This window comes from Schistocerca serialis, chromosome 6, assembly GCF_023864345.2.
Source record: "Schistocerca serialis cubense isolate TAMUIC-IGC-003099 chromosome 6, iqSchSeri2.2, whole genome shotgun sequence".
In the NCBI taxonomy this organism is placed as follows: domain Eukaryota; kingdom Metazoa; phylum Arthropoda; class Insecta; order Orthoptera; family Acrididae; genus Schistocerca; species Schistocerca serialis.
The window spans coordinates 529,844,067-529,862,266 of record NC_064643.1 but is presented as its reverse complement, the minus strand read 5'-3'; the positions used below and the strand labels follow the sequence as shown (position 1 = coordinate 529,862,266).

General features: G+C 39.9%; 1 protein-coding gene across 1 annotated transcript in view; it reads right to left on the bottom strand.

The window, feature by feature from the left end:
- LOC126484965 (dynein intermediate chain 2, ciliary) overlaps nt 1–18,200 on the bottom strand; it is a 271,700-nt gene that overhangs the window by 138,448 nt on the left and 115,052 nt on the right. The window contains exon 5 of the mRNA XM_050108567.1: nt 15,181–15,457. Coding sequence (XP_049964524.1) covers nt 15,181–15,457 — 277 coding nt within the window. The remainder of the gene's footprint in view (nt 1–15,180; nt 15,458–18,200) is intronic.

The window sequence follows — 18,200 nt, the reverse complement described above, 5'->3', positions numbered from 1 at the left end:
TGGCAGAGATCAGTCCAGCATATGGCAGGTATGGCATCTTTCTCCCCTCTTCTGGTTCTTCTTCTGGATCCTGTGACTGACTGGCAGGTCAAAGTGCCTTCTGGATGTCTCTAGAGGAAAACCTATTTTTGCTGAACACCGATTGTATGTGTTCTATTTCCGATGCCTAACTGTCAGCATCTGACAGAATATGTGGCCTGTGGACCAGAGTTTTGAGCACTCTGTTCTTCTGTGCTGGATGGTGGCTGCTATAAGCTTGCAGGTATAAGTCAGTGTGTGTAGGTTTGCGGTACACACTGTGCCAAAATGTGCCATCTGCCTTCCTCTTGACTAGCACATCCAGGAATGGGATTGTCCATCCTTCTCCAGTTCCACTGTGAATTTTATATTTGGGTGGCATGAATTCAGATGTTCCAGAAAATCATCTAGCTTCTCCCTGCCATGGGGCCAGATGACAAAGGTATCAGCCATATACCTGAAAAAGCACTTGGGTTGATATGTGGCCGATGTAAGTGCCTTCTTTTCAAACCTTTCCATAAACAGGATGGCCACCACTGGCGATAGAGGACTGCCCATCGCCGTATCTTCTGTTTGCTGGTAACTGGACTGGTTACAGAATGCCCAGCAAGAAATAGATGTGGAGAGCAAGGAAACAGCCACATAACAGAGCACTAGACATTACACAATGGCTTTGACACATCTCAGATAATGAACACGAACCCAGAGGATGGCCAAGCTGGGTGTGGATGGCAGTCAAAACACCGGCAACCAGAGAGGACCATTGGAGACACGCATGGCGGGCACGGACCATGGATAGAACACTCATCATGGCACGGACCAATTATGGAGCACCCAGCACTACCCAGACATAAATACTGGACTCAATCCACCCAAGGACCACTCTCGGTAGCACCTGAAGAAGAGAGTGAGTTATGCCATCAAAATGTCATGCGAGAATGACACGAACATTCAGCACAAACCCTGATTGTTCAACATGTCAACAGATTACCAGGAAAGGCTCAAGAATTACATGAAGTATATTGTTCACATACCTCTCAGAATATATTGTTTTGTGGAAAAAGATTGGTCATCACAGTCCTGTTTTCACATCATGCACAGGTTGTTGATGTAATTCATGAGGATTTTCGGAGCTCCAACATTGATTGTTCTGAGAATTTATGTACCCTGATAAATGTAGCCATATTTCCCAGAAAAAAAAGCATCTCAGGATTAGATTCCCCATCATGCACAAACTGTAACAGCTAGTTGCAATAACAATATCAAGCAACAGTATCTGAGTTGGGTTGGGTTATTTGGGGGGAGGAGACCAGACAGCGAGGTCATCGGTCTCATTGGATTAGGGAAGGACGGGGAAGGAAGTCGGCCGTGCCCTTTCAAAGGAACTATCCCGGCATTTGCCTGGAGCGATTTAGGGAAATCATGGAAAACCTAAATCAGGATGGCCAGATGCGGGATTGAACCGTTGTCCTCCTGAATGCGAGTCCAGTGTGCTAGCCACTGCGCCACCTCGCTCGGTCAACAGTATCTGGGTTCCTCAGTTGATGCACTACCAGCAGTTTGTATGGTCTCAATTTCAGTTTGTGCACAGCTCTGTGAACAGATGCTCTTGACACACCAGTCTGAAGTGCCAAATGGCGTAGTGATTTTCTTGGTCCTCTTTCCATGGCCTCCCCTATCTTGTCTAATTTATTTTTGGGCAAAACACTAGGTTCTCTAGGCTTACATTTGTCTAACGCAGATCCAGTTTCTTGAAATTTCTTCACTAATCTGTGTATTGTTCGATCACTGGGAACACGCACATTGGGAAATTTTTGTACAAATACAAGCCGACATTCCACATATGATTATGTTTTTGTGTAGTTCGACACAAGAAAAACTCATTGATCCTTCGTGTATACCATACCAAATGGAAACTCAATAGGAAACTCAAAACAAATCACTCAAACACTCAGTCACAAAGTATAGAAGACATGCATAGTGTTTCTGTCTGAGGACTGGACCCAGCGACATACGGGCAGGGAAAGCCCCGGACTTGCAACAAGTGATTAGACTACACAAAAAAAGTAGTATATCAAATTTTTAAGTCTTTGATAACATTTTATAGCATTCTACCTATGTTGTCGCTCTTCTTGATACTGTTTATAAACCCCCTTTCACATATTTTGGTTATGTATTCCTCACGTTTGTGTATAACTGTCAGCAACAAATCTGAAGTTTATCTTCCATAATTTTTCATGTGATTCTTCAGTTTCTACGCACATATTAGTTGATTTAACAGTCCACCATTTTACTGCCAATTCAGTGTCTAGCAGGCACAAAAGCTTGGTGATCAGACATGTCATGCCTTTAAGTGTGTTGATAGACTGTTTGTCAGCACTGACAACGCCAACACGTTTGATAGCTAAATATTGTCTCCTCTGGACACTATCAGCATTTTTCATGATAACAACGCCTGCAGCTTTTACTGAATTCAATTCTAACTTTTTTGTTACAAAGTGTGGTACATTATCACTTTTAACTTCATATTTACGAATGGAATTTTTGTCAGCTTGAGCACTGCTTGAAACACCCTCACAACCAGAAGAATTACAAACTTTTAGAGAAGTAAATAACTCTGTGGTCACCTTACGGAAGAATGTCTGTTGGTGGCATCAATGTCTATAGACATAAATATAGTGCATCTGTCCTTTGTTGTTAATGAGTGGGTCCAGTGCCACTATGAGGAAGTATTCATTGAATTTGGTGGACAATGATTCCATTGAGAGCTCATTTCTGACAGATATTTACTGGCAACTCATATCATTATTTTTGTTTGATTCTTATCTAATAATGGTCCAGTTTTTTCCCCTTATCCTTGGAATGTTTTATTTTTGTACACAATGCACATTTCCCTTTTTGAATGGCATACTGGAGGATTTTACACTTCTGGTGGTAATGGATTTTCATCTCTTGACTACTGCCTGTCCTTTGAATTACATCTACATCAACATGATTACTCTGCTATTCACAATTAAGTGCCTGGCAGAGGGTTCATTGAATCACTTTTAAGCTACTTCTCTATCATTCCACAGTGAGTGAGAAAAAGGAACACTTACATTTTTCCATGTGAGCTTCGATTTCTCTTACTTTATTATGACATCATTTCTCCCTATGTACGTGGGCACCAACAAAGTATTATCACATTCTGAAGAGAACTTTTTAAATGTCCTCCATCAAACCTATCTAAAGCAGATCACACACCACCTAGCAACACTCCAGAAGAGACCAGACAAGTGTAATGTAAGCAGTCTCTTTAGTAGACTGGTTACATTTTCTACGTGTTCTGCAAATATGTCTCAGGCTTTGGTTTGCTTTCCCCACAATGTTATCTATGTGACAGTTACAATTTAGATTCTTTGTAACTGTAATCCCTTTGTATTTAGTTGAGTTTACAGCCTGTAGGTTTGTCTGATTTTTCATACAACTGAAATGTAGTGGATTCTTTTTGGTGCTTGTGTGGATGATTTCACACTTTTCTTGCTTTTTGCACCATACACATATCTTGTGCAAATCATTTTGCAATTCATTTTGATCATGTGATGACTTTACATGATAGTAAATGACAGCATCACCTTCAAACAATCTAAGAGGACTGCTCAGATTGTCACCTAGTTCGTTTTGAACATCAGGAACAACTGAGAGCCTACAAGACTTCCTTGAGGAATGCCAGATATTACTTTTGTTTAACTTGGTGACTTTTTCTCAATTATTATGAACTGCAACCTTTCTGGCAGGAAATAGTGAATCCAGTCACCCAACTGGGCAATACTTCATGGCCGGGCACACAGTTTAATTAAAAGTCACTTGTGAGGAACAGTTTCAAGAGCCTGCTGCGAATGTAAAAATATGGAATCAACTTGACATTCCTGTTGATAACAGTCATTACTTCTTGAGAATAAAGAGCTAATTGTGTTTCACAAGAACTGCATTTCCTGTATCCATATTAGCTATCTGTCAATAAATCGTTTTCTTCAAGGTGATTCATACTGTTTGAGGACAGTATATGTTCCAAAATCCTACTGTAAATTTGAATTACTGATATGGATCTGTAATTCATTGGATTAATCCTATCCCCTTTTTTGATTAGTGGTGTGTGTGACTTGTGCAACTTTACAGTCTTTGTGTGCAGATCTTTCTATGAGGGAACAGTGGTATATGATTTTTAAGTATGGAACTATTTTATCAGAATACTCTGAAAGGAACCTGACGTATATATTCTGGACCAGAAACCTTGCTTGTCTTAAGTGTTTTAAGCTGCTTCACTATACCAAGGATATCTATTTCTATGTTACTCATGTTGGCAGTTGTTCTTGATTCAAATTCTGGATTATTTACTTGTCTCCTTTTGTGAAGGCGTTTCAGAAAGCTGTATTTAATAACTCTGCTTTAGTGCAGTGAAGGTATTGATTGCCTCTTGCCACTGGTGTACTTTATTTATAATCAGAATCTCCTTGGGTTTTCTGCTAGATTTTGAAACAGAGTTTCATTGTGGAAACTATTAAAAGCATCTTGCATTGAAGTACGCACTAAATTTTGAGCTTCTGAAAAACTTTGCAAGTCTTGGGAATTTTGCATTCTTTTAAATTGGCATGCTTTTTCATTGCTTCTGCAACAGCATTCTGACCTGTTTTGTGCACCATGGTGGATCAGTACCATCTTTTAATAATTTGTTTGGTATATATATTTCATTGCCAGTGATACTACTTCTTTGAATTTAAAGCACATCTGATCCAGACTTCCACAGTCACATTGGAAGGAGTGGAGACTGAGGAAGGTGTCAAGCAAATTTTTATCTGCTTTTTTAAATGGATGTATTTTGCATTTTTTTTGTTGAGTTTGGATGTTATGGTATTCAATCTAGCTACAACAACCTTGTGGTCACTAATCACTGTATCTGTCATGATGCTCATTATTTGATCAGGATTATTTGTTGCTAAGAGGAGGAGGAGGAGATTAGTGTTTAACGTCCCGTCGACAACGAGGTCATTAGAGACGGAGCGCAAGCTCGGGTGAGGGAAGGGTGGGGAAGGAAATCGGCCGTGCCCTTTCAAAGGAACCATCCCGGCATTTGCCTGAAGTGATTTTAGGGAAATCACGGAAAACCTAAATCAGGATGGCCGGAGACGGGATTGAACCGTCGTCCTCCCGAATGCGATGTTGCTAAGAGGTCAAGTACATTTTCGCAACCATTTAAATTTCAAGTGGGCCCCTGGACTAGTTGTCCAAAATAATTTTCTGAGAAAACATTCAGAACAGTTTTGGATTATGTTTTATGACTACTACCAACTTTTAACATGTATTTTTGCCAACATATCATGGGTTGGTAGAAGACTCCACCAACTACAGCTGTACCTATTTGTAATGACACCCAAGTTTTCTTTGAACTAGTCAACAGCTGTATCATCTGAGTCAGGAGGTCAATAAAAGGAATCAATAACTAATTTATTCCAGTTGTCAAGTATAACCTCCACCCATACTATTTCATAGGAACTACCCATTTCAGTTTCATTACAGGTTTAAACTATCTCTAACAACAATACATACTCCACCATCTAAACACAGTTACGCCCTTTGCAAAAATTGTGCCTGAACTGATCTCTGACTTTAGTCAGCTTTCCCTACCTATAACAATTTGAGATTCAGTACTCTCTGTTATCGGTTAGAGCTCTGGTTCTTTTCCAACACAGCTACAACAGTTTACAACTGCAATATTGATTGTTCCTAAGTCTACCCATCTCCTGTAAGTGTAGTGTATCCTTTGCAACTGAAGCCCTTTCTGCACTTTCCCAAGACCCTCTAACCTAAAAAACCACCCATTCCCCTCCACATAGCCCCTGTTATCCATGTAGCTACTTCCTCAATGTAGTGAGCTCTTGACCTATTTAGCAGAAATCTCTGTCCTTAGTATGAAAAACTCTAATTTCTAAGTGCTGTGGAAGTGAGTTTAAAAAAAAGTCTAATTTTCCATCTGTACTATCTCCTTCATACATCTATTCCCAATATTATTTCTGTAACTTCTCTCTAAAGACTGTAATGGAATCATTGTTTGTGACTCTGTGTTACAATTCTTCCCTTCTATAGTCTAAACCAAACTAGTCAGTATATTTTATTGACAATATTTGACTGACATGGTTAGACAAAAAGTTACCTATTGCTTTTAAATCTGTACCACAGAAGTTGTCTGGGGATAGAAACAAATGGCCAACAGCTGTTGCCCTACACAAGTGAGCCAAAACATTATGGTCCTCTCCCACAATAGACAAATGCCACCTACTGGTGTTGAGGGCACATGGTACAGTAGGTGGAGCAGAGATAAATGGGGAATCACTTAAGTGATGACACAGGCTGCAAATGGTGAATTTCACTGACATCAATGACTTTGACAAAGGTCAGATTGTTACGGCCCAGTGCCTAGAAAAGAACATCTCCTAAATGACAAATAAATGCATCGTGAAAAATACCAAAACCCACTCTGTCAACTGATATTTCGTTTTTAGGGATAAATATGTAAGTGGTTCTGGAAATCAAAATCTGACTATTTACCATCAAAACATATGTAGCCTGACCAACAAGATTAATGAACTCTTAATTAATATCCAGGAGCCACAAGGTATAGATTGTGCCCATGTTCTGTGCTTTAGTGAGCACCATGTTATGCCAGATATTGAAAAACTTGCTATAGATAATTACTGCTTAGCAACATCTAGAAAATTCATAGAAAAAGGTCGAGTAGCAATCTATGTCAAAAACAGAAACACATTCAGTGTAATTAATGAGCAGAATTTTTGTATAGATCAACAGTTTGAAGTGTGTGCCATAAAGCTGGCTTTAAATAATTCTTATATAGCAGTAGTAGCTTTATACAGGCCACCTTCAGGTAACTTAAGTATTATTTTGAAACAGTTTGATGCACTCTTAACATACATATTTAAACTCAGTAGAGATGTCACAGTTGTTGGAGACTTCAATGCAAATTCCTAACGAACTGCAGAGACAGAATAGACATTGAGAACTTGATGTCCTCATATAATTTCGCTTCTGTTGTAAATTTTCCCACCAGAATAACTTCACGAACAAAATCATTAACTGACAATGTATTTATTGACATAACCAAGATTGATGATATAGCTGTCAGGCAAGTCCTGCATGGTCTCTCTGACCCTGACGGACAAAGATTCACCATTAACAATTCAAATATTTGTGAGATTAATAGTGGTCCCAACTGGAAAATTACTTGGAAATCTACTGATGAAATTATTGAGATCTTTAAATCACATCTCCAAAACGTAGACTGGGGTCCAGTATATAATGTAGAAAATGCCAATTCCAAATACATTCTTTTCAGCAATTAAGTGGCTCTAATATTTGAAAGTACTTTCCCATAAAGAATATATAAAACCCATACTAAAAAATCCACCAACAAGCCTTGGATTACCACTGGAATTAGGATTTCATGCAAAAGAAAGAGAGAGTTGTACATTGCCTCAAAAAAATCAGATGTCCCTAACCTTTTAAATAACTATAAAAAATACTGTAAGATACTGAATAATGTCATTCAGAAATAAAAAAGAATGTATCTGGGCTCAAAAATTAATAAAATCAAAACTATATGCGAAGTGATATGAAATGAGACTGGTGCAAATTATCCCAACAAGACCCAAAATATTGCTCTTTTAACAATGAAGGTAAGCTAGTTCAAAATCAAGATATTGTAGCTAAAATCTTTAATGAGCACTTTTTAACTGTTGCTGAGAAAACAGCATGCAAAGGCTCTTCAGAAAAGGCAATAAAAACTCTGAAAGAACTTTTCCCTAACTCTATAGAAATGATAGGTATGGCCCCATAACTGTGCAAGAAGTAAAAAAAAAAAAACCATAGTTTCTCTAAAAAGTAAAAATTCATTGGGTGTAGACAATACTTCCATCAAACTGCTAAAAGCCGGCTGTAACCAACTCTATAAAGTTCTAGCTCATATATTCAATGCCTCTGTAAATCAAGGTATCTTCCCTGACAGAATGAAGTATGTTACTGTGAAGCTGGTTGCGTAAGTAGGTATGTACCCACGCAAACACAGTTAGAAATCGGAAACTAATGGAGTCTGAACTCAAGTTTCTTGTTTATTTCTCTCACATATAACAGGTTGTCAAGTAAGAGAATACATAAAAGAGAATCAACAACAAAGAGTAAAAAGGTAGGTATGAGAGTCACAGTCGACGGCTCTCTTCTCTGTGACTCCCGTGCGAAATGTGGAGAATGATCTCTGTGGTTGGCGCGAATTTTATGCGTCGACTGCAATCAAAGTATGCGGTAGTCGCCACATGAGCCCCGTTGGTGAGAGCGGAGCTTGGATGTTCCTCTCTGTAGCGGGCAGAGAAGTGCACTTGTCTGCAAGAACGTGTGGTGCATCGAGGCTGCTGCTTTATTGACTGCGAAGGTAGCGGAGTGGGGTTCTGCAGCGTTGTCTTGTGCTGATCGCTGCGCGACACTGACATCGCCGGAGTGTCTTGAAGTATATAAGCAGGTTTCACTCTACTTAGCAATATGGTGGCTTGTTTCCCATTCAGTACTATGTCTAGGGTGTGTGCATCTCTGCGTATCACACGATGAGGTCGTGTATGGCGGTTGTAGTGGTGGTTTGATGGCATCTGTGCATAACAATACATGTGTGCAAGTTTTTAAATCATTGTGCATGAATGTTACCGGGGCTCCATGTCTGGACGCTTTTGCAGCTTTGATTTTCTTGATCGTTGCTCCCAATCCTTGTAAATATTCTGACTGGTCATCTGCATTCGGTACCCCTTAGTCATCAGCGAACTCTCCGGGCAGACGTATTGTTTCTCCACAGACCAACTCTGCCGGAGAGGCGTCCATATCAGGTTTCAAGATTGTCCTAAGACCTAACAGTACAATGGGTAATGCTTCCACCCATTTAGTACCATGGCACATGAGGGCTGCTTTTAAGGTACAGTGCCATCTTTCTACCATCCCGTTGCTTGCCGGATGGTAGGCGGTGGTGCGGTGATGGCAGTATCCACAGAATCTTGCTAACTGAGCGAATAGTTCTGATTTGAACTGTCATCCTCTATCAATTGTTATATGGAGTGGGCAGCTGAACCTCGATATCCAAGTTGACATGAATACCGTTGCCAGAGTTTCTGCCAAGATGTTATCGGTAGGTATTGCTTCCGGCCAGTGTGTATACCTATCAATGATTGTTAGCAGGTAGCAATTACCATCTGATGGTGGAAGAGGTCCTATGACGTCCAAATGAATGTGGGAGAAGTGTGCCTTGACATCTGGGAATTGTCCGATTGGAGGGCGCACGTGTCTGCTCACTTTGCATAGCTGACAGCGTGGGCAAGATCTAGTCCAGTTACGGCAATCACGGTCTATTCCTGGCCATACAAATCTTTTGGACACCAGTCTGGTAGCTGCTTGAACACCGGGGTGACATATGCTGTGGAGACAATCAAACACTCTTCTGCGATGTGCGATTGGAACATAAGGGCATGATCGACCATGTTGTACATCACAATGTAGTTGTACGTCTTCCCCGGGCACGTCAACTAGCTGAAACTCCAACACCGTGTTGTCGTCACTCAACAGGGCATTTAGCTCATGATCTTCCTGCTGGGCTTGCGCTAGTTCTGCCATAGTTACAGGCTGTGTTATACTGGATACTCAGTACAAACAATCAGCTACCATGTTAGTTAAACCTGAGATGTGGCAAAAGTCTGTGGTGAATTGGCTTATAAACTCCAATTGAGAATACTGCCTTGGAGAGCATTTGTCACTGTTCTTGTTGAATGCGTAAGTCAAGGGCTTATGATCGGCAAAAACTGAGAAATCACCAGCTTCGACTTGTGGTCTGAAGTATTTGATCGCTAAATATATAGCCAAAAGTTCTCTATCGTAAGCACTCCAGTGTTGTTGTGCTGGTGACAACTTGTGTGAATAGTATGCCAGAGGTTGCCATGCACCATCTACGAATTGTTGCAGGGCTGCACCAACACCAAACTGGTTAGTGTCCACCACCAGTGCCAAAGGTGCTTCTAGTTTAGGGTGTGCCAGTAGTGCGGCCTGAGCCAGACTCTGACGTGTCACTTCGAATGCTGCATCAGATTCCTCATGGAATGGTTGCATTGCTGCGAACCTTTGAGCCGGCTAATAACGCGTTTAACGGTGCCTGCTGTTCAGGTGTCCGTGGTAGATGCCTTCTGCAAAAATTTAACATGCCTAGGTATCTTCTTAATTCTTTGACCGTAGTAGGCTTGGGCATGCGTAGAATAGCCTCAACTTCTCTGGGTAAGGGTGCTGAACCTGTAGCGGATATGCGATGACCTAGAAATTCCACTTCAGGTTGGCCAAACAGGCAGTTCGCTGTATTTAACACTATTCCAAACTTCTCTAAGCGTTGGAGTACTTCTTTTAAATGCTGCTTGTGTTGTTCATTGTTTGCAGAATATATGAGAACGTCATCCAGGTAGGCAAAACAGAAGGGGAATCTTTGTAATACAGAATCCAGAAAACGTTGCCATGTCTGTGCAGCATTTCGCAGACCAAATGTCATGAAATTACTTTCAAACAATCCAAAGTGTGTTATTATGGCGGTCTTTGGTACGTCTTCTGGCGCTACAGGAATTTGTGTATAGGCCTTTGTGCAATCTAGCACACTAAAGACTGTGGCGCCATGCAGCGCGTGATTGTAGTCCCTTAACAAAGGTACAGGATAATGATCCGGAATAGTTCTGGTGTTCAGTGCTCTGTAGTTGCCACATGGACGCCAGGATCCACTTTTTTTTGGTACGAGGTGTAAGGCTGATGTCCATGGACTGGATGACGGGCGTATAATTCCCTCTTTAAGCGTTAGCTCAAATTACGCTTTAGCTATAGCGAGGCGTTCCGGTGCTAGTCTCCTAGGTCAACATGACACAGGCGGGGCATGCGCGGTTTTTATGTAGTGTACTGTATCATGCAAAACTTTCTGTTGTGCTCTTGGCAGTTTCGTTAATTCAGGAAAATCCGCTAGGATTGCGCGGTACTCTGCTTGTCTGCCGTTTGAATTAACTTAATACTGGTACAATCTGTGTCACGAAAATAACAAGCCATTGATAGGTTGGTGAGACTGTCTATCAGGCGAGCATTGGCCAAGTCTGACAAAAGTCTGAAGTTTGATGAGAATTCAGCTCCTAGTATTGCTTCTGTGACGTCTGCTACCATGAAATTCCATTTAAAATCTCTACGGAGTCCCAAGTTCAGATTCTCTTGTTGTAATCCGTATGTTGAAATCTGCGAATTGTTGGCGGCACATAAGTTAAATGCAGTGCACGGCCAGCAACAATGCAAGGACTGTCTTGGTAGTATACTGAGGTCTGAACCGGTATCGATTAAAAATTTCCTGCCTGACGCACAATCTGTTATAAAAAGGCGTCGAGATGCAGGAAGGTAGGAGGTAGCGTCTACTGCCACTTTCCGCTCTGATTTGGAGAAAGATCATGGGCTAATGCATTTACATGCTTGCTCTCCATACCGACTATGATACCAACAAATGGTCTGTCTGTTCTCAGTTGTAGATTGTGATGCAGAACGACTTCCAGAACGTCATCGACTATGGCTTCTCTGATTGACAATGATGCCATTTGACATTAGTTTCGAAAGCTGTGTGCATAGGAGATCGACCTAGGCGGTTAGTGCATTGTAATCTGCCCGAGACACCGTAGTAGATGCAGCTGCTACGCTGACAGGTATGTATACAACACTGACCTGAGTGTTCAGCATGATCGCATCCAGTATGCGGTCGGTGTGTTCTGCTACCGTGTCCAGTGACGTCTTGTTCTGCGTGGCGATGACTGCTTTTACCTGTGGTGGCAGGCGGGAACTGCCAAGGTTTCCGGTCAACGATTTCTTATTGCATCAATACTTGCCGGATTCCATCTTTTTGAGAAACAGCTAGGTGTCATATCAGTTCAGTCATTAACCGTTCATATGCATTCTCTGTCGGAGGAGCTGTTATGATATCCTGAACTTCAGTTGCATAACGATGATAGAGTTGGCTTACTACAAGGGAAAACTTAGTTGTTTCTGCAGTTATTCCCGTGTACGTGAAACTCGCTTCCACCTGTGCGAACCACAGCATTGGGTTGTGTGGCGAAAAGGGTGGTAAGTGAAACACTAGTCTTGATACTGCTGGTGTGTCCATATCTGTATCTGCTGTTTGTTTTGCAGTCAGGGCCACCAATGTTGCGAAAGTAGGTGTGTACCCACCCAAACACAGTTAGAAAGCGGAAACTAATGGAGTCTGAACTCAAGTTTCTTTTTTATTTCTCTCACATATAACAGGTTGTCAAGTAAGAGAATACATAAAAGAGAATCAACAACAAAGAGTAAAAAGGTAGGTATGAGAATCACAGTCGACAGCTCTCTTCTCTGTGACTCCCGTGCGAACTGTGGAGAATGATATCTGTGGTTGGAGCGAATTTTATGCGTCGGCTGCAATCGACATGTGCGGTAGTCGCCACAAGCCCCTCTACAAAAAAGGTGATCCCACAGATTTTTCCAACTATCGTCCTAACTCTCTTGTAACAGTATTTTCTAAAGTTTGTTGTCAATCACCTTAAAAAATTTGCACTAATTAGTAAACAACAATTTGGTTTCAGATCAGGTATATCAACAACCGAAGCATATTTCGCACTTACAAATGACATTTTAAAATGCCTTGACAAGAAAAAATTACCTGAAACTTCCTGGCAGATTAAAACTGTGTGCCGGACCGAGACTCGAACTCGGGACCTTTGCCTTTCGCGGGCAAGTGCTCTACCGACTGAGCGACCCAAGCACGACTCGCGCCCCATCTTCACAGCTCTACTTCTGCCAGTACCTCGTCTCCTACCTTCCAAACTTTACAGAAGCTCTCCTGCGAACCTTGCAGAACTAGCACTCCTGAAAGAAAGGATATTGCAGAGACATGGCTTAGCCACAGCCTGGGGGATGTTTCTAGAATGAAATTTTCACTCTACAGCAGAGTGTGCGCTGATATGAAACTTCCTGGCAGATTAAAACTGTGTGCCGGACCGAGACTCGAACTCGGGACCTTTGCCTTTTGTGGGCAAGTGCTCTACCGACTGAGCGACCCAAGCACAACTCACGCCCCGTTACCTGTTGACATATTCTGTGACCTGACTAAGGCTTTCAACTGTGTTGATCACAGAATACTTTTAGGTAAAGCAGCCCAATATGGAATCCGTGGACAAATGGGTAACTGGCTCAGATCATATTTAGAAGACAGACAACAAAAAATAGTATTAGATGTTAACAATCTACAAGTAGGAGAGGTAGAGTCTGACTGGGGAACAGTACATCATGGAGTTCCACAAGGGACAGTCCTTGGTACTCTCTTATTTATCATATATGTTAATGACCTACCACTGTCCTCAAACAATATCACAATGTTTGCAGATGACACAAGTATAGTGACAGCCAGCAAAACTTCCACTGGCATAGAGTTAAATGCCAACCAAGCACTTGCAAATGCTCTGAATTGATTCACAGCAAATTCTCTACCAATAGACCTCAGTAAAACAAATTACATGCAGTTCCAATCCAGTTACACATGCCCCGAAGAGATTAACATTGCACATGAGAGCCAACAGTTAGAGAGCGTTCAGTGCACAAAGTTCCTAGGCATTCACATAGATAACTGGCTCAACTGGCAATTCCACATACTGAAAACCCTAAAAAAAGCTTAGCTCAGCAACATTTGCCATACGAATAATCTCCAAAATTGGAGACATCAATGTATCAAAGTCTGAATATTTTGGCTACTTTCATTCAGTGATGTGCTATGGAATAATCTTTTGGGGCAACTCACCACTTCCAAAAAAAATTTTGTAAGCCAGAAAAAAGTAGTCTGAATTATATGTAGTGTTCCTCCAAGAACCTCATGCCGCAATCTTTTTAAACAGTTTGGTATATTAACCACTACCTCACAATATCCTCTCTCACTCACGGCTTTCACACTTCTCAATTCCTCTGAATATGAAACAAATGAGGCTTACCATCATTATGAGACAAGACGGAAAGGTGATATGCACTGTGAATGGAAAAATCTGTCTCTGGTACAAAAAGGGGTAAAGTATGCAAGTACAAAAATCTTTAACACATTCCCGAGTAATATAAAGTGTCTAAAAGAAAATAAAACACTATCAAAAAAAAAAAAAAAAGTAAAGGAATTCCTACTTGAAAATTTTGAGTAGTAATTCAGATTATTTCCTTTGTCATTGTATCTGTATTGGTTTTCTTATCACTACCGTATTTTTGTATTGTATTGTTTATTATCTCTATTACATTATTGTATTGTACCAGTTTTGAATCATTCATCTACCATGTATAATATACCAGTATGTATTGTATTGTATGATATCTATATTGCATCTGCTTTGACTCGTTCCACATCCATGCGTAATCATGCCATACTGGATCCATGGAATATGTATCTCAAATAAAAAAAATAAAGTCAATATTTCTTTCCTTAATTCGCAAATGAAACAAGATAAGGAATGACTAGTAGTGGTACAAGGCACCCTCCAACATGTGCCATATGATGTAGACAGATTTATAATGGGTTACTGTCTGGAGAAAAGAAAAACTGCCATAAATATCCAATCAGCTCCTAATAAGATTTCAAAGTTGTGCAAAGATTGGCATATAGCTTTAAATGTACAAAATTCAGGAGAAAACAGGAAATATTTCTAAGCCTGCATCTTAGGTGAGTTTTTGTAATTCAAGATTAAGCATAGTAGTTAACTTCTGAGAAAAGGTGCCTTGTACACAATAATTTATTCATTAAAAGAAGGAAAAACCTTAAAGGTGGAAGAAGAAGGTAAAATAATGTAGGGAAGGAATTAGCATAGATGAGATGTTGAGACACATCTAATCTACAATTATAAGTGTTGCTTACATTGTGTAGTAGAAACTGCTGAAGAATAAGGACTAACATTGTATAGTAGAGACTGCTGAAAAATAAGGACTAACATCTGCTCAAACACAATTTATGAAAAGATTTTGTACATATAATTTACAAATGGATTAATAAAATGAATGAATGCCAGAAAATATTTTTACCTTGTGCTATTTCATCAAATGTGTTCTGATTGACCATTCTTTCCAGTATCTTCACAGCCATTAGCATTCGGCTGTTTACATCCAGCACTTGAACCTCCTTCTTTTTTGTTTCTTCTTTCTTCATAGCTCCAGATGTTGCAGGTTTCTCTTTCTTGTCCTTATCTTTTTCACGCTGTTGTGTTAAGAAATCTTCATGATATGCATCATATATAACCCACTGTGTTACTTGTTCAGAAAACTTTGCACGTGGTGGAGGTATTGTTTGCGTATCCACATCCTAATAATAACAGTACCCAATTACATAAAAATTACTCATTATTAATAGGCAAACAGGGATCAAGAGATAGATGTCCCACATAAATTAAACTTTGTAGTTACGCAAGTAAAGACTGAAACAATACAACAATTTATTTTTTTTTCTTTTTTGGGTGTTAGTGCCACATCATATTTTTCTCAATATTTGGGGAATGACAGCAAACACAATAATTTTGACTATCAATGGTCCAAATGAATGTGATACATCATCAGTGCCCACTGTTGCTGGGAGTTACAAAAGCCTTTATACATCTCTCTTGGAAATTCTATTTATTTGTGCAGCTTGTACTTTTTAAATGAGAGAGAGTGACTTTAGGAGAAAGGTTTAAAAAGGACACGAAGAAAAAAAGAGGCTTGGGATTTAAAATCTCTGGGATAATAAGGGCATTAGAAATGGAGCACAAGTTCGAAGAAAACATATGTGGAGAATGAAATCAGCCATGTTCTTTTAAAGCATTCATCACAGCAGGGAACTCTATTTCATGAAAAACACAGAAAACCTAAACCTGGAAAAATGGAACGGGATTTGAAGCCCATGCCTCCTGACCATAAATGAAGTTCTCTTAAACACTGTGCCACCTCACTTGGGGGTTTCAACTGCACCTGAACTAAAATATAGATAAAAGCTATAAACATCAATAATTTTGAAATAGATCTGGAAATTCAGTAGTTATTGAATAATGGTTCCTTCATTATTTGACAGGTTTATGTATAGCATGTTTTAAAAAATTGTAATCATTAGCAATTTTTTCCTCATAATATCACTTTTGTGTGTATTACAACCATTCATTCAGCAACATGTGTATTACAACCATTCATTCAGCAACCAGTTCATTTATTCACAAAATATTACATATCCAATAGTGTCTTTGTGAAAATTTGAAAATTACAGTGTAAACAAGATATAGAGTATAACATTATATTGAATTTTTTTATCATTAGAGGCAAAGAATTATCTCAGTTGAATGAGAATGGTGGAGAATATTGGCGTTGACTGCTTCTAAGGAAACATGCTGGCACATGTACAATATTAACTGATGGATGGGGTTTGAACCTCAGTTCTGCTCAATATTAGCTCTACACCTTTAACACTGTGTGACTTCACTCAATACCACACAGACTAGGTTAAAACCTCTTGGTTTATATAAAGATTCTCTGACTAATTACTTTTATTGATGGGAAATGCAACAGTTCCTAGGGGTTTCTCAAAGAAAAAATTTTCTTCAGTTTCTTTTTATATTTGATTTTGCTGTCTGTCAGACATTTTATATCATGGGATAGGTGACCAAAAATTTTTGTGGCAGCATTGTGCACCCTTTTAGCCCTAAAGCCAACCTTAATGTGGAGTAATAAGTGTCATTTTTACTTTGACTACTGACATTAGGTTTATCATTGTTCCTTTTGAACTGCAGTGGCTTGTTAACAAAAAAGTTCATGAAGGACTAAATATATTGTGAAGCTGTAGTCAAAATGCCTAATTCCTAAAACAGATATCTATAAGATGGTATTATTCATAAAGTATGTATTCATAAAGTATGTATTTCTGAATGAAAATATGCCAATTATTAACTTACAGATTTGTTTCGTCCCAAGATTTGCAATGATTCAAAGTGCAAATGTGGCTGAAATTAGTTGTTTTGGGAGTTCCAAAATGTGTTTTTTGAGTTTAAACTCCCTTCAACGTAGACACCTAAAAATTGTTAAGTTTCTACCTTAGTTATTATTTCTTCACCATATGTTACACTTATCATTTCTGTAGTATCCCTGTCTCCCATCTACATCTGCATGACTACTTGATAATTCACACTTTAGTGCTTGGCCAAAGTTTCATCAAAACACCTTCAGAGTCTACCATTCCACACACGAGCAGTGTGCAGGAAATACAGACACTTAAATCTTTCTGTGCAAGATCTGAGCTCTCTTATTTTATTATATTGGTCATTCCAGTCCATACAGGTGGAAGTCAGGAAAATATTTTTGCACCCGGGGAAGAGAGTTGGTCATTGGAATTTCCTGGGGGGGGGGGGGGGGGGGGGGAAGAAAGACACCTGTTGTTTAATGGCTGCTACCTCAACTCACTTCTACATCTACATCTACATCTACATTTATACTCCGCAAGCCACCCAACGGTGTGTGGCTGAGGGCACTTTACGTGCCACTGTCATTACCTCCCTTTCCTGTTCCAGTCGCGTATGGTTCTCGGGAAGAACGACTGTTTGAAAGCCTCTGTGCGCGCTCTAATCTCTCTAATTTTACATACGTGATCTCCTCGGGAGGTATAAGTAGGGGGAAGCAATGTATTCGATACCTCATCCAGAAATGCACCCTCTCGAAACCTGGCGAGCAAGCTACACCGCGATGCAGAGCGCCTCTCTTGCAGAGTCTGCCACTTGAGTTTATTAAACATCTCCGTAACGCTATCACGGTTACCAAATAACCAATAACTATAATACGCCCAAAATTTATGAATTAAACAATGCAAGTACCAAAAACACGCAAAGAAATTAAGAATTAAACTATGTAACAAATGAGTGAGCTAGGAGTATACGACTTGCTGCTGCAGCTGCTTATCCAACGGCGGCAGGGAGCATATCTGTGATCCAATCTCCTCTATTTCTTGATAATATAAAATGAACCGATATTTTTTGAACTTATTCGGAGTCAATTGCCACTATTTGCACCATACAGATGTTATTGTTGTGGTC